This window comes from Terrapene carolina, unplaced genomic scaffold (genome assembly GCF_002925995.2).
Source record: "Terrapene carolina triunguis isolate 2854851 unplaced genomic scaffold, T_m_triunguis-2.0 Scaffold147, whole genome shotgun sequence".
In the NCBI taxonomy this organism is placed as follows: Eukaryota; Metazoa; Chordata; order Testudines; family Emydidae; genus Terrapene; species Terrapene triunguis.
Genome location: NW_020664498.1, coordinates 3047676 through 3070861, shown reverse-complemented (window position 1 = coordinate 3070861; position 23186 = coordinate 3047676). Strand labels below are relative to the sequence as shown.

At 40.8% G+C, this 23186-nt stretch overlaps 1 protein-coding gene across 2 annotated transcripts in view; it reads right to left on the bottom strand.

Annotated features, from left to right (window-relative positions):
• Positions 1-21607, bottom strand: part of LOC112106608 (calcium-activated potassium channel subunit alpha-1) — a 916252-nt gene extending 894645 nt beyond the window's left edge. For both annotated transcript variants that reach the window (XM_026653705.1, XM_026653706.1), the window contains exon 1: positions 21293-21607. In XM_026653705.1, coding sequence (XP_026509490.1) covers positions 21293-21607 — 315 coding nt within the window. The remainder of the gene's footprint in view (positions 1-21292) is intronic.
• Positions 21608-23186: the final 1579 nt, after the last annotated feature.

The following is a 23186-nucleotide window of genomic DNA, read 5'->3' as shown; positions in this document are numbered from 1 at the left end:
CCAACTTTGCACAAACACAAGCAAACAATCATGAAGCAAGGCACTGGAGAATCAGGTCATAGGGATGAAAAAGGCCTAGCATGTAGAGCTAGTGGAGAAGAATAATTCCATTTTGTGGAGGATTTTGAGATTCTGAATTTTGTTTTTATACCACATTGGAACAACCCCCCAAATTTTTGAAATTCTCCACACACACCCCCCTCCCAAAGTTACCATTTCAGTTTGATCAAAATGTCTCATTTTGTTTTGATTTCAAATGTATTTTAATGTAATGCAGACTAAAAATATTTTGAAACAAAAAGTCATTTCACAGGGAAAAATCAAAATGTTTCATTCCAAAAATATAAGAATGGGATGTTTTGAGACTGTCAGAACCTCATCCTCCCATCCCCTTTCCCCCCCCTCTGGAATGAAATTTCAGTGAAATTGACACAATTTTGGGAAGCATTTTGCTTTCGACTGAATTGCATGTTCTGACAGAAAATGGTCCAGTCCACTTCCACACATCACCACACCACTCAGCTTTATTGTTGCATCATCCTATGCATGAGTGTTTCCTATCATGCATTTTCTAGTACTTTCTCTAGGTTCATCAGTGTTTGGTCATAACCACTATTAGTTATTATTAAATTATTACAGACCTATACAAGAGTGTTAAAAAAGTATCTGTCATTTCTGCCAAAATAGTAAAGAGCTATTGGCAAGCAATATTCAGTGTGCACACTTTTCACTAATAATCTAGTATATATTTGTTTCTGTTTCTTACACTTAAATGACATTGGCCAAAGCATTTTAAACAACACAATTAATTTCTTAATATGAATGAATATTTAGTCCTTTCAGCTTATGGTGATATTGGGTTAGTCCCATTTATTATGGTTTGGAGATGTTAAAATATTTGGCACCTTTCATCTGAGGATTTGAAAATGCTTTTCCAAGCAACAAGTGATGAAGCCTCACAACCCTCCTGTGAGGTAGGTAAGTATTATTGTCCTAATTTTATAGATAGACAAAATGAGACAAAGAGAACTCAAGACACAGAAAAAGGTAAGTGACTTAGCAACATGTCAGTGGCAGGGTTGGAAGTAAAAACCGGCGTCAGCATTTTCCAAGGTAATTAGGGGATTTAATCACTGAACTCCTATTAATTTCACCAGGAACTGGTGTGGCTCAATTCCCTCATCATCTTTGAAAAACCTCTGACACTCAGTCACCCACTTTAACCATGAGGAAGCAACATCACCCGCTGTCTTGTATCTAAGAAACCTGGTATTAGCAGATGCTGAATATTATAGGCAATGATATATGAACCACATTTTGATCTCTAAAAAATAAAACTGGAATAAATATTAAGGGACACTGTCAAAATTAGAAAGAATATATTGGAAATACCCCCATTCTTTTATGTCAGTACAAATAACCATTTTTTACAAGTTTCCAGTATGTATGCTGTTTAATTTTTGCACTCCTCCCAACAAGGGAAAAAAGCAATTTCATTTTTGTTTGCAATCTCTTTCCCTTGCAGTGTTTGTAACAAAGACTTTGCAGCAGTGGGGATTGGAAATGCCTGTTTCTTTAAGAACACCATAATCTTGCCCAGAGAAATTATGAAAAAGGATTTTTATTTATTTTTACAAAGCTTAAGAACAATAGAAAATGTTTTTACAATAATCTAAATTTTGGGGAAAAACTGAGTTGTTCAGCAATTCAAAACTATAAAAGGATTGTGCTTGAAGAACAAGTTTCCAAATTCTATGTAGTTGGACTCTTTCTATGAACTATCTAAGATACTTTGTTATTTCCAATGCATCATTAATATACTAAATATATTTAATCCATTCTGAAAACAAGATACAGTTCCCTAGGTTTTCTTAAAATAAAATATAATAATAATAATGTCAAGTGTTTAAAACAGAATATTACATGAAGTCTATTTGCCTTCATAAATGCTGCTCTGAACAAAAGCAGACTGATTTTTGAGCTAGGTTGTTTATCATCTGCCTTATATCACACAATGACATCATGGGTTGTACAATGTATTTCATGTTTATTTTGGCTCAGATCATTTCATCTGTTCTCCTCCCCCATCATTGTTAGCATCAGCTCAAAAGTCAAATAGGTACATTTTAGATACAATTCATGTATTATTAATTATTATCTCTAGCCTTGTCTCCCAGGCTTTCAAAGAAATAGAACATTGACAGGCACCCTGAATCTTTCCTTTCTTGGTTACAAAGAGAGAACCTTGACACTGAGATATTTTCCTCTTAAGAACAGAATACTACATTCACGAATAATATCTGGGAACAGCATGAGTTGTTCAAAGTAACTAAAAATAGTACAATCAACAAGCATATATTTAACTGGAAACCCTCACGTTCTAGAAGTAGCATTATTTTTTGGAGATGTCCACATGCTTTAAGAAATGAGTACTATATATATCAAACCTTTAGCACAACACAGGAATCAACTCTCTCCTTTGAGAGGTGTGACAAACAGAAGAAGAAAAAAGAGGTTTACTTATCTATAAGGAAAAAATACCTTTACCAATTGAGGGAAAATATTAGATACTTTTACATGGTGTTATGACTTATTTAGGCAGATAAACTGTATGTATATAACACAGTTCAAGAATTCTCTTCAGTATGAATAGTTTTTTTATTACAGCAGTAGACCAGTGCTCATCCAAGCACATCCTAAGAATGTTTACATATAGAGACAGCAAATACTGTACAACATGCATGGCTTTGTGACACAGAATCTCTTCTTATGAAATAAAAGATGACTCAGAACTATTGAGGAGCTCATGTATCCTTGTAAGTAAATAAATTAAATCTCATAATCTACAGCAACCAAAGCCTGAATTTACACCAAAAATAGGAATTTTAATGGTTTAGTCATTTTTATAGGCCTTTTTGGTTTATTAGCAGTATCTAGTTGCAGTACAACATTGCACTTGCTGATATCAAGCAGGTGGTGATGTTACTCCACTAGCAGTTTAGTTCTGCATTACTTGCACCCTCTGAACTTCCCATGGCTTCCACCAGGGTTTGCATTTTTGAGTGGGCCAGCATCTTTTACTCCATTGTAACCACCTCCTGTCCCACATGCTTAGGGCTGTCCTGAGAATTTTGAGGAGGGTTAGCGATATAATTTTTCGAGAGATAAAAAACTCAGGTGATTTGTTTGATGTAAAAAGAAAGGAGTCCACCAGGGTGGAGAATGAGGGGAGCTTTGATGTACATTCTGGTGAATTTTAACACTTTATAGTTCTTTGTAAAATGAAGATAATAACCTGCCATCCAGATAGAGAGGGATCTAGCTGGTATTACAGTGGCCTCTGCGTGCGGGAATCTATGGTCTAATCTTGACTTTGCCACTAAGCTGCTGAGTGGACTTGAGCAGGCATGACACAGATGTACCCAGAAAGGTATATTATACCTGTGTCCAACAATCCTCACGATACTTTCCTGAAGGGGGTCATGTCTGTTCTCTGCTATAAACTAGCTGATCATCATAGTTATTGCGAGCTGTTTGTATAGGAAATATTTTAAGTGATATGTAAAATGTAGACTATTATGTTCTAAAACTGTTGGAGATGAGCCACATCACCTGAGGCGAAGGGAGGGGTCTTAGCTAACTCAATCAAGAGCAAGAACATTCAACATCTTTCAACCCAGCAGAGCCCTGTGTTTACAGTCTGGATCAGGCGCAGGCCTAATCATTTACAAAGACAAGAGAAGCCCAAGAAACTATTCTGGCCAAAGGACCTTCAGGGCTGAGCTGAAGTTAATGAAATGCCCTAGTTATAAATGGAGACAAAATGTCTGGGACTCTGTAACAGAAGGAGAAAGGACCCAAGATGTTACTAATTATGGGGGATATATTCTGCTAGTGAGAGTGGCTCATGAAAAGTGGATCCCAGATCTCTGGGTTAGATGAGCACCATGTGAAATACCTTATTAGACAGGGAAGTAACATGTTAATAAATATGGGTATAGATTGCATGTTATGTTTTTCTTTTACCTGTAACCTTATGTTTCAAAATAATTTTATTTACTTTTATTTAATTCTTTAACTCAAACTTGTTAAATATACTTCAATTTGGTTTTCCTATAGAAACATGTAAGTGCCTTGTGCTAAGGAGGGTGTTGAACTGAGTTGAAGCCAGTAACCCAGGGTGCACTGCTTCCATAGAGGCAATATATTGGTGTACACTGTGGGTTTCAAGAAGGTAAGGGACTGGGCACTCGAGGGTAACAAAGTGGGATTCATAAATTGCTAGCCTGCCAAGGGAAACAGCAAGGCTCGTGGTAGACTGGAGTGAAGCGCTTATATTGCTGGCAGCTGGTAGTTTTAGAACTTCCACTGGTGGGCACAGACAAGATTCCCTGATGCTATATGGAGGTAGTAGCGATTCACCCCAGACACCTGGGTTACCCCCATAAAGTGTCACAATAAGTCACTTCACTTCTGTGTCTCAGTTTCCCCTCCCATCCTTCGTCCATCTTGTCGATTTAGGATTATAAAATGCTTGAGGCAGGGACTGTCTCTCACTACGTGTATATACTGTGTCTAGCACAGTAGGACCCCCCAATCTCAGTGAAGTCTGTAAGCACTACTGTGATACAAATAATATTATATAATACTTAGATTATCTGCATAACACCTTCAAAGGATGAGCCTAGGAGCTTATATTCATAAATTTGCTAGACACTAAAAATCATGGACTTAAAAGAGACACTGGATTTATGCCTTATTATGGACAATCTATAATTCGCCCATACCCATGACTGCAAGAGATATTAACTGGCCACTTCACCTGGAATGGTCCTTTAAGCAGTTATCACATATTTTATGCTAAACAATCCAGTCCAACTTGTATTTAGCTGTGACACTCTGGGTATCTCTATACTGCAATAAAAACCTGTGGCTGGCCTGTGCCACGTGACTTGATCTTGCAGGGCTTGCGCTAAGGGGCTGTTTAACTGTGGCTTAGGCATTTGGGCTCTGACTGGAGCCTTGGCTCTAGGACCCTAGATCTCAGGCTGCAGCCTGAGCCCGAATGTCTATACCGCAATTAAACAGCCCCTTATCCTGAGCCCTGTGAGCCTGAGTCAGTTGGCATGGGCCAGATGCAGGTGTCTAATTATCCACGAAAGCTTATGCCCAATAAATCTGTTAGTCTTTAAGGTGCCACCGGACTCCTTGTTGTTTTTGTGGATACAGACTAACACGGCTACCCCCTGATAATTGCTGTGTAGACATATAGTCTGAGTACATCTCCCAGACCTGAAGAAGAGCTCTGTGTAAGCTCAAAAGCTTGTCTCTCTCACCAACAGAAGTTGGTCCAGTAAAAAATATTATCCTTAGCCACCTTGTATCTCTAGGTTCTTTTTGTATTTCTAGATCCTCCAAACAAGTTGGGATATAGCTGAGGGCTGTGAAGACCACAAAGGCCAGCTTTGAATTCAATGAGTGCTTTGTGTATGAAGGGAATGAGCATGTCGGGCCTCTTTTATAGCAGCATTTTAAAGATCCTGATTTTATTTTAGGGTCAAATTCATCTTTGTGAAATGGAGGCACACAACACCTATACATCTCTGACATCCTATTTTGAGGGTTTAAGTGATGCAAAGGCTTTGTGATGTCCCTCTGCATAGCAGTGAAATCCCTCAATAAGGAACACAGAATGGCGTAGCAGTGTTGCCAACTCTCATAACTGTATTGCAAGTCTCATGATATTTTATGTTTTCATAAACCCAAATTTATGGAGTTGTGATTATGTGAGACTCTCACTTTCATCTAAAAACAAAAATAAGTTTTTAGCTCTTATGGTTGTGGAGAAAATTTTGAAAATGTGAATCAAATGTACCTACCAAGGCTCAGAAATCAGAAAACAAATAAAAAGAACCCATATTTTATTATTTTTATGTCTGGATTTTTAAGCAAATACCATAATTTTTGAGGCCTGACTCATAATTTGTCAATATCTGAGGTTGGCAATACTGTAGAACTGAAGAGACATAGTTCAATTTCTGGCAGTACAATCTCTAACATAGTACAATCTCTGGCAGTTAGCTGCTGTACAAATGAGAAATATGGAATCTATGCATGAGTAAACAAATATGATAGCAGGCACATAAAATAACTGGGTGAATATATTAAACATATATTGATTGGATAACAATGGAACCCCTATGTTTAGCATTTATAATATGTGGAGGCAAACACATTAAAAACACAATGGACTTGCGGTGTGATTTTCCATAAGAATATAAGAACGGCCATACTGGGTCAGACCAATGGTCCACTAGCCCAGCAACCTGTCTTCCGACAGTGGCCAGTGCTACATGGTTCTGTGGGAATGAACAGAAGAGGGCAATTATTGAGTGATCCATCTTCTGTCATCCAGTCCCAGCTTCAGGCAGTCAAAAAGTAGCCCCAAATAGTCCAAAAATAGCCAAAATGGCTTAGGAGTGCAAGTCCCACCGTTGATTTTTAAAGGGTGTATTGGGGGTAGATGTGTATCCTTAGCATTTGCATACACAGAGTTGCACTGGGTTAACTTAAATTGTTATTTTAAAGCTATTTTATTAAACTAGTACAAAAGGATATGTGGATTCTTATTTCAATTTAACCCAGGCTTGATTCGAGTTAGCTTAAATCATTTAGGTTTAGGATAAACCAAAATAAGCCACTCTTAAACCAAAACAACAGTGTCTACACAGAAGTTTGCAGCAGTTTAAACTAAAATTGTTTGTATGGAGACAAGCACTTAGCAGAACATCCTTATATTATTATATATTATATTATATCCTTATATTATTGACTGAAAGATTGCTATGGTTCTCTTAAGGCATAATAATTTGATTTGAGCTTTTCAGAAGTAAATGTAGTAATTTCCATCAGGTCTTGGGGCAGTAAGTTCAGCAGGTTTCAAGTCACCTGGAATGATTATCTCCACCAATTATAAATGACACAGCCATTGTCTTTTTCTATGACAGTTACACAATACATATAATGCCTATATTCCCAGAGGATCCAAAAGACAAATACAGAAACTACATTCAGGATACACTTCTGAAAAGTATTGAGCTCAGGGGTGAAACATAGCAAACACTTACTGGCCCACAGCAGCACTATTTAATAGTTAAAGTCAGTGAGGGAAGACATTTCCATGACAGGAAAACCATAATAAATTCAAAACATATTTTAATTAAGTCTCTATTAGAGATGGGCAAAAAATTTTGTCTAAAACTTTTTTTCATCTGAAAAAAAAATATAGATTCAGGTCAACCAAAATTAATTCAAGTCAAATTTGCCTAAATGTTTTGGTCCAAAAAAACCCAAAACAAACAAACAAGGAAAAAAATTCTGAAATGGTTCGTGTTCACATTTTCTAAACAAAATGTTTCAATTCAAAATGCCTTTTTGTTTTGAATTTTACTGCAAATTTTACTTCTTTTGTAAACAGAAGTTCAAACAATCTAAAAACAAAATGATTTTTTTCGAGTTTTCAGTTCAGCCACTGATGATTAAAAGAAACTATGTAATAATGGAAACATAGGAAACTCTGAATATTAAGTGTTTGAAAACAAAAACTCTAGGGCCAAGATTTTTAATGATAATGGGCCTGAACCAAAGCCCATGGAAACAAAGGGAATATTTCCATTAGCTTCAGTGGCTTTTGGAGGAGGCCCTATAGCATTTTGTTTCTTTAATGTCACACATTTTGACTTTTTCACCCATCATCTCATACCAGAGCTCTTTATATACTGGATGAATTAGGAAGCAGTTGTTAAATATAGCCTGTCACTACCTGTCTCCTTTTAAGCTCAGTCTCAACATACGATGCACATGTCTATCTCTATACAGACTGCAAAGGGTTGCCAAAACCCCTAAGCTTGAGAGAAAATAAAGAGGTCATAACAAAGTAGCTATGTCAACACTAGTCAGGGATATTGTCAGAGCCCATCTACGACATTTTTTAGCACAGCAGGGTTTCATCCAAAGTCCTGCCATTAAATTTTGCCAACCAGCTGGCTCCAGGTTCCCATCCACAGAGTGCACTAAAGACATCAGCCAGCCTGCTACAAAAGGCTCCAGGTGTTCCCAGACTGGTGCCTGGAGCCGGCCAGAACCAGGGCCGGCTCCAGGCACCAGCTTAACAAGCAGGTGCTTGGGGCGGCCAAGGGAGAGGGGCGGCACCTGCGGCAATTCGGGGGCGGCAGGTCCCTCACTCCCTCTAGGAGCGAAGGACCTGCCACTGAACTGCCGCCGCCGATCGCGGCTTTTTTGTTTTGTTTTGTTTTGCTTGGGGCGGCAGAAATGCTGGAGCCGGCCCTGGCCAGAACACAGTGAGGATATACAGGCCAGCAATAAAGACAAGCCAGTCTGCTGGAACAATCTGCACTGAGATCCCACCCTCGTAATGCAGCAAGGAGAGATGGGTAGGAACTGTTACATATCATACATTGATAAAAAACAACGGCATGGAGATTAACAAAATGGGCCATAACTCATCTACAATTCTTCCCAAATCTTTACCATTGTAGTTACCATATGATATTATTTAACAAGTTTGCATCATGCTCTTTGTAGAGCAAAAAAATGAAGCAGTTCCTGACCTTAAGAGCTTACAGCCTACAGTCCCAATCCTATAGGCACTCAATGGACAAAAATTCCTCCACAGTCCTGGAAGCACTCCATGCATGACACCCTGTCTCACTGTAGGGTTGCCAATTTTGGTTGGACATATTCCTGGAGATTTCATCTCATGACATAATCTTCAATTAAAAATAATCTTTAATTCCTGGAGACTCCCGGACAATCCTGGAGGGTTGGCAACCCTATACTAGTATCAGAAATATTATCAGTACTTGTGAATGGGGTGAGTCCCTAACCCCCTCCTCAACACAGCATTCTAATTCAGGGTATGTGAGCTAACAAACAATTCCTGTAGTTTGAATTTATTACTAACTCAAAATCAGCCCGATCTAGGCAACCCCTCTGCACTAATTCCCATTAGACAGAAGGGACACTCCCATCCCTTTATGTCCTGGCTGGAGAGAAATAATGTGACCTAGCTGTCGGTATGACTCAGCAATAATCACCTTGAATCTTAATGAAGGGTTTTAGCACCTGAGCTGTGGTTACTGAACAAGAGTCCTGCATTCCTATACCCAATGTATTAGAGTCTGCCACTTTTTTTGCAGTACCCTTGACCTGTTTCAAAAATGAATGTTAGCCATTTCAAAATTAAACATTTTACTTTCCTGTATACAAAAGAACAGAATAAATGTGCAACCCCATGAAATTTGATCTCGTGGTTTTAGCAACAAGCCACACAAGTTCCACTTTTGAAGTTTAGAATGTTACCAGACACCTCAATGTTTTTATAGCCTGGTATTACACAGGTCTCTTATCCTATTGTATGTTAATGGTGGAGTGTCTTTATTTCTGCAGGCATTTTATACATTCAGTTCCAGAGATGTGTTCTAGTTTTGTACAAACCCTCTCTATTTCTGGCATAGGAGTTGAATGTAGGTCTTCTATACTTAAGCCATTACTTTTCTTTAAAGGAAAAACTGAAAGACCGCATACACCCACACACACAAAGCCCCTGTGGATAAACAATCCCCTACAGCCCATAAAGGGAATAAGTGTAACCATTCATGTCATATTCTGTTCAGAATAATCCCCACAAATTCAAGAAAATGGAGAGTACCAAAAAGTACCAAACAAATGCATTGTTCCTCACTTACCACATTATTAAAATTATTTGAAAAGCAAACAACTTTAAACAAAACCCTTGTTTGTGTGGGAGCCATACCTCAGCCTCTTAGGCTGAAAGAAATTTAGGGCTAGACATGTATAAATGCTGCAGGCTAATGTACCAGATGTTATTGCCTTGAAGCATTTGTAAAATTGTACATAAGCACATTGAGGTACACTCTCCTGAGTCTGAGAGAGAGAGAGAGAGAGAGAGAGAGAGAGAGAGTGTGTGTGTGTGTGTGTGTGTGTGTGCGCGTGCGTGAGAGAGAGGTGTGCATGACAGGGGGAGCATGTTGAATTTATGCATAAATCAGTGAAATTCAGAGAACACTGCAAGATCAACATTTTTGAAGAAGGTGCCTAAACTTCAGATCTTAAATTCATATTCTGGTACCTCAATAAGCGAACAAATTTTCAGAATGCTGAGTATCCAGCACCTCCCACTGAAGTCAAATGAAGCTGCTGAGTGCTCCTCACTTTTGAAAAATCAGACCACTTATTGAGGTGCCTAAATATGAATTTAATAGCCTAACTTCAAGCATTTATTTTTGAAAGTATTGGCCTAAGTGCCTGTATCAACAAAAATAGCACGTGCTACCTGATGCACAATTTCCAATAAAAATCATGCACACTTTAACAGAATTAATGTAAGAGTTATATGATATTAGTGCAAAGTAGAATACTGTTACAGCTATTACTAATTTAATAGTTCAGGGGAATTAAGTGTTCCATTCCTCTTCAATTCCTTATGCTTAAATACCATGTAGCATCAGACCTTTAAACAGTTGGGTAGTACTGTTAACAATGGACAGTTGTGAACTTTTTTCATCATAGAGGTGGATGCATTCCAGCAATACACTGAGGCTTGGTCTACACTTACCCCCCAAGTCGAAGTAAGGTACACAAATTCAGCTACGTGAATAACGTAGCTGAATTCGACATACCTTACTTCGAACTTACCGCGGTTCAGACGCGGTCCACACGCGGCAGGCAGGCTCCCCGTCGACTCCGCGGTACTCCTCTCGTTGAGCTGGAGTACCGCAGTCGACGGGGATCACTTCCTGGTTCGATTTATCACGTCCAGACCAGACGCGATAAATCGAACTCGGAACTTCGATCCCCAGCCGCCGAACTAGCGCGGCAGTGTAGACCAGCCCTAAGGGTCAGATTTTTAAAGGTATTTAGGCACCTGAAGATATAGGTGAGGCTTTTGAAAATCCAAATTAACAGCTACCTGATTCTTTAAGAACCTAAATACTTTTAAAAATCTGATCCTAAGTGATTTCTGTGTATAGAGTTTGTAAAGTTCTTTGTGATCTTTCAGGAGTGTAAGATATAGGGTAAAAATCCTGTTCCCTTTACTTATACAAAACCATTGCCATTACTTGCACAATTAAGGGGGAGAGGATTTTGCCTTATTATAACTTAACACATGAAGTAACTTGTGGAATGTTTAAGTATCTTGCCACCACACAAAATTTTTAGAAGATAACTGTTAGAGTTTCATTCATTTTGGGTATTTTGCATATTTTAGGCACATTGGACTAACTTCATCACTGGCATACTTCACTTGAAGTCAACAGGCGTTTTATCTGCCTTATGACTATAGGATCAGCCAATGACTCCTTCATATCCCAAAATCTGGTCAATATAACAGGCACCAAAGCTAGGCATGGCTTTTTTTTTTTTAAGCCAGACTATTCCTACTGGAATACTTCACTACTTGGACATATAATTCACACCTCTCTCAAAAGTACAGAAGAATAAGTGTGGACTATAGCCCTATAAATGTACGGTGAAAAAAAAACAAACAAAACAAAAACAAATATCTATTATAACAAGGAACCTCAAATGATGTGAAAATAATCTAAGGTTAATAGCAGTCCGTTGTTTCTGTTGTTGATACAAATTGGCACACTAACAAATATAAGTATATAGGGAAACCGGAATCTAAAATTAAAGGCTGTGCCACATAATAAAGACAGTTTAGTGCAATTGCATAATTTAACAGAATATTAGAAATATTCACTTATACAAAAGTTAAGGAAATGCAGGAAATCATCATCTAGTCAAAAGGAGGGGAGAGGAATGTGTGTATCACATATAATCTAAGGGCCAGACACTTATATAATGGGGGAGAGGGAATGTGAATAAATAGTCTAGATGACTTAAATGGTATTATATATATGAGAAAGGTTTGCACGATCATAACCGAAAAACTGCAACCCCACAACCCAATAGAAGCATATATTTATGATTAGCAAATAGGCTTTGTAATTCAACTGACTTCAATCGCTTGTGGCCAATGGACTCAACTGAGAACAACTGACAAGAGAATTGCATCACTCATGGCTAAGGATAAGATTTTGTCACAGAGGTCCCAGAAGTCATGGATTCTGTGACTTTCAGAGACCTCTGTGACATTTTATGTTTCAGCTTCAGACCCGTGCCATGGGCGGCAGGGAGCTCCGCAGATCTCAGCCACGGCCACAGGTGATGGGGGCTGGAGCCATTAGTTTCTCCCCTCTCTGACCCCCTCCCCGCCCAGCCAGCCACCCTCCTTATTTTTAGTAAAAGTCACAGACAGGTCGCAGGCTTCCGTGAATTTTTGTTTATTGCCCGCAACCTGTCTGTGACTTTTACTAAAAATAACCGTGACAAAATCTTAACCCATGGCCCACATAGTCCACATAAGACAACTCTCCAGCCACTGGTAAATCAGCTCAATCATTTATGCCCAATGGAATACTCATGCAAATTCACAAAAATAAATAAATTCATCAGCATAGCTCTTCATAAAAAAAAATCTTAACCACTATATTTTGAACCATTTTATTTGAAATACAATGGCCACCATTTACAAATAGTTACTACAGAGTATCTGAACCACAACAGTATTTCCTTATATAGAGAAGGGAAATTAACTACAGCATCAGTGATGCTGTGGTTACTCTTAACTTATCAATAGCAACCTTTGAATGTGTCTCCCTTTGAGTTTAACAAAAAGGAGACCAAAGTATTAAAGTATTTCATGCATAGTGGATAGAGTGTAGAAAGGCAAAGTGCAAAGAAAAAGGTAAGACAAATATTTAGCCACCATTTTTTTGGACAAGAGAAAGATATATTCTAAATTTACTTCTCTGTACATTAATAAACCAAACAATAAACATGTAACACGGTGGAATTTTATCTGATGGTTTTAGTGACAAGCCATTCAAGCTCCATTCTTGTGGTTTATAATTTTACCATAGCTCCTCACTGGCATTATGACCTAGTATTAATGGGTATTTGTTTATCCCATTATAATTAATAGTGAGGTCATATTGTTTGCGCATGTATTTTATATTCAGTTCTGCATATAAATTCCAGTTTTTCCATCAATACTGTATATTTGACAGATTAGGTCGGCATTTATTATATGCCATTACATACACACAATTGAAGGACATAAAAGCCTGAAGAAGGATTTCCCTTTATACACAATAAATGCAAAACTAGCTTTTATATAATGCTTTTTAGCCATAAATCTCAAAGCATTTTACAAAAAAAAAATAAAATAAAAAAAAGTAGTAGTATTACTCCTAGTTTACAGATGGAGGAACAGAGAAGTGACATGACTTGTACAACTAGTACCCATGTTTATTAAAATATTGGCAAGGATACATGAAACGCTGTATTTCAAATGCACCAATCTAAGGCCCCAATCCTGCAAATACTTTTGCATACATTTAACTTACTTAGTGGGAGAAGTCCCAGTTAAATCAACAGAATTGCTTACAGTAGTAAAGTGGGGTGTACACTCAAGGATTTGCATGCTTGGGACCTAGCTGCAAACATAAGCCCTAGTCTTTCAAACTGATCCATGTGAGTGGAGACCTTTGCCCATGCATGGCTCCGTTGAATTCAGTGTGGCTCTGCAAAAGTGCAGATGCCCACCCATGATGATCACTTTGCAGGATAAGGACCATGGTAGATGTACTATCAATACAGTTTCAGCACCCAGATTTTCATTTCAGAGGGGCCAAGAAGTAGTTAAAAATGTTAATGTGACCCCGCCACACACACACACACACAAAAGTTTCTAACTTTTCTCCTGTAGTGTTAGAAACCCAAACATAACAGCAATGGGCTAAGCTAGCACATGTCCAAAATAAGTAAAATACAAAAAGTACATTAACAGCATGAATGGTGAAAACTGGATTAGATTTTTTTTAAAATTCAGTTTTAATGATCAAAAATGTTAACAGATAAGATTTTTTTAAAGTGTTTTAAAGTGCATAATACTCATCCAGGGCCTGGACCAAAGCCCACTGAAGTCAGTAAAACTGTTTCCATCAAATTCAACAGGCTTTGGTTAAGGCTCTCAGGTTCTGGAGCTACCAAACGGACAAATACATATTACAGATCATCCAAAAGCCACATGGCCAAATCAAACTGAACCCTACAGCACTGCATTCATTCCAACAGGATCATATACACTATCTATGGGAATAAAGTGTTCCTTTCATAGGTCCAAAACTGGCATATAATCTGGGACTATTAATATCTAGACTTCAAAATGGGCCCTTCCATAGCAATACAACTCCATTAGAATTGATCAAATAAGGTGAATTAATACATTATTCCGTGTGTGTGCATATAATTTATTCACCCAGGTTTAGAGCTGGGATAATTATTTGACTAATATATGCATGAATAATTTGACAAATTTAATTTATTTAAAAAAAAATTCACCCAAATCCAATCTCCACCTTCAAAGACACAAGCACTAACTGATTCTTCCGCTGTACCTCCAGTCTTCATTTTGGTCAAAAGCTGCTGGGCTGGTTCTGTGTTTCATAAAAAGAATGGCTTTATCCCCTCCCCCCCACCCAACCTCACACACAAGCATACAGGGCCCAATTCTCCACTGCCCTACACCTTTTGTTGTCATTTATCCCTGTGCAAATGACAGGTGTAATAGGTGTAAAATGTTACTGTTCTGGTAGAGTTTTGCACCCACATTACACTGGAGTAAATGAGAACACAAGGTATAAGGCAGTGAAGAATTGGGCTCAAATACCTCAGCAGGGTATCAATTCTGTAAATGCCCTTCTACTTGCAACACATTATCTCTTGTCCCCACCTTCCTTTCAGTTCCTGAATTCAAACTTGCAGGAGAATAATGCATTTCCTTCCCTCAAAGTAGATGTTTTATATATTTTATATATACACACACACTATATTTCCTCTGACAAGAAACTCCACCAAATGCATGTTCAGAGTGCAGCTTTTTAAGCTTTCCCTGGACAAATTTCAATTGGGAATCTGAAAACTTGAATATTCAACTTCCTGAAATTCCAGGATCTTCATACAATTCCAGACAGATAACTTTTCATGAAAGCTGAAAGGATCCCCTCCTTCTTCCCCTTAGTATCCTGCTGGAATACTCTATATTGTCATATTCCTGTATCTAGCTAGGTTCTAGGACTTCCATCCTACAATCTAGCACACTAGAATATGTCACCATTGCTGGTTTACTGCCTGATCAGGCAAAGGGGCCGCACAGGCAAACCCTTAAACTCACACAGAACCTCACTGAAGTCATTTGGGTTCTATAGGGACAGAAGGATCAGGACATTAAATGTTGACTGTGGTTCCATAGTTAGCATGTTGGTCACCACATGCTCCATACTCTGAAGATCTGTTGAAATAAGGAGCTTTGATGAGAGAAACTCACAATCCACTTCCCTGTGATTGTACTGAAGGGCTACAAGAGTGTCTATGTTTTTCAGTGTAGGATTCCACAGAAGATTCTCCTGTTCAGAAAATTTAGGTCGCAAACTAGATTGATTTAAAAGGTTCTTTAAGAGGACTTACAGCAGTGCCTCACACACATTCTCTATTGCAGACCAACATGGAACTGTTAGAGGTTATATTTAGACCTAGTGAAGACTCTAAATTTTCACAGTGAATCTACATTTAGGGTTATATACTGCATGCAGGAATCCCACTGGCATCAGACTTGGGTATCTGGATCAATATTAAACAGCACAAAGCTCCTTATCACAGTTGTTGCTTCAATTGTGCTTCACTGGGAAAAAGTGTGATGTCTAGTGGTTTCCATAGTAACACTTACACCTATGTGATGTGATGGGGTAATCCAGTGTTATATTAGAGCACTTCACTTTAGATTTTGCTTTTTATTTTTTTCTTTGTCAAACATATTTGTTGCAAAAGCCAGTGTATGGTGCTAGGTCAGAACAGTGATTAACTCAAGGCCTGCTAAAGGGCTTTTTGTTTGCCTTTTAAAGCACTATCCAGATATTTGATATTTTGGATTTGTGTCTATTTTTATCATCTACATTTTAAAAATTGAAATGAATTTGGTAATGAATTAGGAGCTTTGGAGACTGAAAGCACATTTTTTTTCCACAGCAGATGTATGGCCTGGGTGATGTACAGCAGTGTGAGCATCTCAGTGCAGGTGCCTAATTGCTGTTCTGGAATGAACAGCTAAAGGATTGAAGGTAGTTCTGCCTTCGAGGCCCTTTCCTTCCTTGACCTCTCTGATGACATATTCACATCACAACTGGCAACCTGCCCACTAAAAACAGAACTCAGACTCACCAAGTAGTTTCATACAGTCAATCAGAAGATGGTAATGTCTCAGTCACTATCAACATTTGGCCAGGTTTGACCTCTGACCTAAAAGCAAAATGCTCTGTAGTTCACTATTAATCTCATGAGCCATCCAATCCTCTTCTGTTCTTTTGCTTCTGTTCGGTATGTATTAAAAAGAGAGGCAAGACAAGCTTTGTATAGGCAGCTTTGAACCGAGGACACTCCCACCTTACAGATATGTGCATATCTGACATCTAGGTATACACCTGATATATCTGGATATTTGGGTTTTTTGGAGGGGTGTCCACAGATTAAGACGTCACTACATAAAAAGCTAAAATGTCTGTCTATATGTTATATAGAGCTGATCCGAAAATGGGGCATCCTTTCCAGGGAAATTTTTGACTTTTCATGGCAAACTTTTTCCAGTTTAGGGTTTGGTTTGTGGATGAAAATTCTAACATTTTCAAGGAAAACAGATACTTCATGAAAATTTTAGTTTCATTGAAAATCCAATTTGCCCATCAAAAACAGCTGACAGATTTTTTTCAACCAGCCCTAACACTATGTAATTTTTTTAAATCTACTGAAATAAGTGGCCTAAGTTAATTGCAAAGAGGAGTTTTATGGTTAGTAGTTAATAATTTCAGTCATTCACTAGGTATGTCCCAGTGATTTGCAAGCAAATTCCCCAAAACATCTGTTTTTAGAGAAACAGCTGTGAACGCTACGGACTGGGCTGTCGCAAAGATGTGCCATACCAGAAGGAGCTCTGGGAGACATTATAACTAAGGCATAATGCCCTCTGGGGATCCAGGGAGCACAGATAAAGTGCCAATGCCCCACCCTTCCAGAGGGAACTCTGCATCTGGTCACCTCCTCAAAAGGACTCCCATTGGGCCCACTCCCTGTCTTGCATACCCATAAAATCCCTGTGGGAAAGACATTCTACATGTCCTCTCTTTCCATTGCAAACCTGTGCAAGGGCCAGGCCGTCTGTCTGATTAGCTTGTTTATAGGTTAACTGGTATATAACCAAACGCCCTGAAGGTAGAGTAGTGTCATTCAGGAACACAGGCATTGCGAGTAGCAGGTCCATCTAATCCAGTATCTATCAAGTGACCAGTACCAGATGCTTCAAAAAAAGTTCCAAGAAAACCTGTAATGGACAATTATGTCCATGGAGGAGGTGGTTCCATCCTAACCTCAGACAAATAGTGATCACTTTATGCCTTGAAGCACAAGGGATTATATCCCTTATTTTTTTAATCCCATCAAATGTAATTGTGTAAATTACACAATGCAGATGTAATTCTTATTATTCATATTTGAATCTTTTTATTGTATTGCCATACATAATAGCAAGTAAAATGACCAATCTACCTTATTCCTATCTCATGTTCTGCCATTTTAAATACTGATTTAGGAACTGAACAGGTTTGCCAAAGAGGACAGAGAAAAAGCAAACCATACTCAAGAACCTCTTCCTAATTCTTAATAAGAAAACAGCTACTTACTACTTAAGATGCAGCGCTAAACACAAAACATTGAGAAACAAACAGCATTTTACAACTCTCTAAAAACAAGACTAAAGGCATCGTTGCAAAAATAAAATTAAAATGTGTAACTTGTTAGATACGGAACAAACAAACAAAAAATAGTGGCCAGAAATTGCAGTGACTTTTATATTGTCTGAAGTACTGATTAACACAGATCAGAATTTACATCATTCTCTCTGGCAGACTGGAAAAAAAAAGTAAGAAAGAAAGAAATATTGCCATCTTTCAAATTAAGCCTACAGTCCAAAATAAATTGTAACTTCAAGAGTTAATAGCAAAAATGGAGAGTATTAATTTCATATTACTATGCAATAGTTTTGGAATTTTGAAAAGCATTCTACTGGATATTATCATACCCTTCTCTCTTGTTGCATCCATCCCTAAGAAAAGTAAAACGCAGCCGCCACACATTTTGTATCGCATAAAGGGTTAAATACAGTGTTTAATATTTTTAAAGTCCAAAACCAACTGTTAACACAATGCAGTTAAAAATAAAAAAGCAAGAAAAGGAACTGTAGCTCCATACAATGCATCCGCTAAAAAGAGCTAGATCCACAAAGTGAATCTGACAGAGTCCTGCAGGAATAGTAAGTACAGGGCTTTAAACTGGGGTTCTAAGGAAAAGCATACGGCAACTGATTTGCTGCTATTGGAATAACAGGTGATGGAATTCCTGGAATCTGCATGAACTTGATGTACTGATCAGCTGCTGACAAAGTTATTCTGCTCCCTGTGACTTTAATACATGAGCAAATTATTTGGTATAAGTCATAGAAGTCAGAGATGGAAAAGATTTATTAGAACACTGTGACCACTACTTATGTAGATACAAGGAGTAGCATATTTTAACTCTGCCCCACCAGCGGAGAAGGAAAAGAGACATACTAGGGAGGAAGAGTTCTTCTCATGCCAAACACATGGGTCAGCCCCAGTACTTCTGCTGGGGGTTCAAAGTAGAGGACATAATATACATGTGAATGTGTGCATATTCACACGTCTATTGCGGCAGCCTTTCCCAAGTGGCCATGGGGCATAAAGCTTGTGCAGAAGTTTAAGGGGCTTTCATTTATCATTTCAGCTGGTATCTGTTGCAGGCTCCTTTTCTAGCATTTGCAGTACAATCACGCATTCTTTGTGCACCCAGAACTCTCAATGAAATCAGTGGGACTACTGGGTGTGCCAGTAATGCAGCACTGGGGCCTTGCTAATTATTCTTTACCAAATGCTAGAAAACCTGAACAAATTTAATAGGTACATCCTAAAAAAGGTGCACATCTCCCCCTGCCTGCAGAGTCTTCCACTGTCCTCCCTAACCTCTTCCACAGACAGATCATCATGGAGCTGGCTATTTTAGCTCCAAAACGTGTAAGCTTCTGGCTTACTATTGGATGAGGATTTGTCCTGCACAAGTAAGTAAGCCCTGAGACAACTCAAACATAAAAGGTTCAGACCAGTGGTGACAGACAATTATTTAACTCAATAAACACATTTGGCCTGTTTGAAATGCATGTTTAGAAGACAATTTAGATGTGCCTTTCCTAACTTTCCTTAAGAGATATGTGAGCTGCTTTAACTGACCACCTCCTAAGAACGGATTTTCAGTCCAAGGACATTTATGAAAGCACTATAATAAACAGTTTGTTAAAAGGTGGCTTGCTCTAGCTTTTGAATCTCATGGGTGAAGAAGTAGGCGATGATGTCAATCACCTCTTAGGATTTTCTGTATCCTTTGTGCCTTCTGTGGCTCATCACCACCAGCGGAGGAGGGGACTAAAAATATAGAGGGGGAAACTCCAGACAAATCTAGCTAGATACCCCTCTCTTGGGAATTTGGATTTTCCTTTCACAAGAACCAGTATTTTCCAAAACACACATTTATTGTCATAAAATACAACTAAGCTCTATGAGCACACCTAACAAATCTCTCTTTCCACAAGCTCACATTTCAGTTACCTTGGAGATTTCTTGTTTAATAAAAGTATCTCCCGTTGCCTGGTATTTTTTCTGTAAGTCAAACCTGAGTTAAAAGTTTCACTTTACCCCATCTATTTAATTGCCACATTTTCCACTGATAGCACAATTATTATAAACCCAGATTATTTCCAACTGAAATTAAGAGATTCTTCTTTAGGCAACTTTACCATAAATTACCCAAACACAGCAAGAAAGATATTAATGAACTGTATCACATTTCCCAAGATGCTACATGATTACCTTACTTTATAACTTTTTCCTATTTCCAGTTAAAAAAATAACCCTCTTGTGCAGCCAGGTTGTGCCAAATCATATGTGGGGGGGAGGGGCAGGCAGCACACTGTACGTCAAAGCAAGCTAGCAACCTAGCAACCATATATTAAAAGGTGTGTGTGTTCTTGTGAGTATTTGTGTGCCAGGAATAACTAAAGCAGATATTATTCCATGTGTAATCCAAAAAATGTGAAAAGGGAAGGGGAGAAACTCCAGCTGCCAGTCTATTTTGGGGTCTTAAATTGCCTGTCAAAATCCACTTTAGCAAATTCAAAGCCTTAACACTTTCTGTCCCATTTCTCTCAAATAAAATAAAAGGAACGAGCATGATCATCTTTGTTTAGCCATGATCAGTCTCCTAGTTTGGATTTTGAAGACGACCTCAGAGAAGCTGACATGTTCACTGCACTACTTCCCATCTGGTAAGGTGTAAATGGTGGCAGGACTCCGATTCACCTTTAAGTGCTAAATCCTGGGGAAATTATAGAAGAAAATTTGATCCAGTGCAGTTACTTACAAATTCACAAAATACATTTACATTTACCACACCAAACAGAAGCCTAAGAGAGGCGCTTGGTCCTGTGAACCTAGCCTCAAGAGGAATGAATTCTACCAAGTTTTTCCTTCCTGATGACATGGAAGAAAACAACAACTTAATTCAGCAAAGAACAACCAGCACCACCAACTATCCTTCCCCGGAGAGGTCTCTCTAGTCTAGGGGAGCGTCATCTTAGGGGCCATCTCCGCGGAACTGTCCCGCTATGTCAATGGGCAGCATTGACCTGGCCGGCAGGCAGCAGAGGGGAACTCTCCTGTCACCAGCCGCTGAAGATGGAGCCATCTCTGGGGAAACATTTCCTAACGTGACACCAAACAGAGCCACCCTACAATACTCAGCTGCCGCGGCTCCTCTCACGGAACCTAAAAGGCGACCCTACAACAACACTGCCACAGCCACTGGATCAACGCTTCAGTGCGTGACCCTACAATAAACACCAAACAACCCTAGCCTTCGCTCCCAGCTCCCCAGCGCCTTGGAGACCCCCTGAAATCACCCCCACGGACGGGGCACCCTCACCCCTCCGCCAGGGGGAGGGGGGACTCACCTTGTTTTTGACCCCGCAGTGACAGCAGACGGTCCACAGGTACTTGAGGGTCCTCCAGAGCAGGATGATAAAGAGCCCGCCAAAGAACGTGACCATGGACGAGGCGAGGAAAGCCCACCACATGCGCTGTCCGCGGCTATCGCAGGGCACCTCCATGGTCACCGGGATGATGAGCGCATCCATCTTGGGCACGCTGACCGGGGACGAGGACGAGTCCGTGTTGAGATTGCTGGCGCTGATGCTGTTACTCATTCTAATGCCGCCGCTGCCTCCCGAGGCGCTGCTGCTGCTGCCGACGCCGCTGCCATTTGCCATAGCTAACAACGAGCAGGGCGCGCGGGGGCTCCGGAGAGCTCCCCCCACCGCCAGCGCCCCCCAAAACACCCCTCACCAGCCATGCCGCGCAGTCCCCGGGCCCCCCGGCCGATGCCAAATGTCCCCCTCCTGCTGCTGCTGTGGAGAGGAGATGCCCACCCCCCGCCTCCTCTTCCTCCCAGATGCACGGCCCCCACCCCACCCCCCAAATCGCAACCTCCACGTCCACCGGGCTAATGCCTCGAGCCACCCGCGCCTTCTCCAAGGTACCCAGAGCCGCACACACCCCGCCCCCAACGGGTCTCTTCCAGCTTCTGCCTCGGCTCTCCCCGGCGGTGGTTTATTAGTAGCAGTCTTGAACTTGTTTATTATTAATAATCAACCCCCCTCCCCGCACACCCTCCTCCTCCTCCTCCAAGTCCAGCCCCTTCCGCGCCTCTCCCCACTCTCTCCAGGCAGCAGCCTCCTGGGGATCTTAATTCATCCTCCGCTTGCCCATCTGCGCTCGTGCTGCTGCTGCCTCCTCCTCTCCCATCCTTCAGGGTCCTCCTCCAGGGCTGAGGCGGCGGCTGCTGCTCCGCCAGGCACGCGGCCACACACCAGCCCCCCGCTGCCCCGGCTGGGTTTGTCTGCGCCTCCCTCTCTGCTCCGCTTCTACCTGTCAGCTGCAGCCGCCGGCGGGAGACCGGCTTTCGCAGACCCTGCGACGCGTGTGGCCCGGGCGCAGGGGGGTGCTGAGCGCATGAAGGAGACCCCGGGGGGCTTTCCCCAGCTCGGGACTCGGCGGCTGCTGGAGCAGAGGATGCTGAGCTCAGGAGAGCTCCGGCTGCCGGTTCCCCATGGTCACGGTACGGCAGTGGCTCGGCGCTTTCCACCCTACGAGCTTCCTTCTCCCGTGCGCTCGGCTCTCCAGCTGCCCCCGCTCCGGAGAAGCCGCCGATTGGGCTGGATGAGGCGCACGAGAGACACAATTTACAGGTAGCAGCGAGGCGGAGCCACGCTCAGCCCGAGCCTTGCCCGCCCAACAAGTCCTGCTCGCCTAGCTGAGACCATTGCTGCCCTCTCCCCGGCTCCGGGGCGCGGATCGCCTGAGCCAAGATGGGGATTGACGGATGGAGAGAAGGAGGGAGGGGGAGCACGGGGAGTGTGCAAACAAAATCCCCCCCACACACTTAAAAGCCAATGTGCTCTTGGCTGGTGTGGTGACTGCCAGTGACGTACCGGCTAACGCACGGTGCCTGTCATGTCTCTGTGTCTCGCTCCCCCCCCCCCCCCGGCTAATGCGATTTATTTCCAATACCGATGTTTTCCATCCTCTCTCTGTACAGCAGATCGTAGTGACTGGAATACGAAATGCGGGGCAGAGAGAGAGACACACACCGAGAGAGATGGGACTGGGCAGCGGAGGTGCTGGAAGCTTGCTCGGGTGCCATTCATCCTATTTATTCCTCCATCTCCCTCCCTGGAAGTAGCAAGGCCAGTGCAATTAACCAGGCGCAGCAAGACGAAGAGGGAGAGCAGGGGCGTTAATCCTGCTGGGGGGTGCGGGGGGCAGAAGCGAGGATTTCTGCGCAGTTTA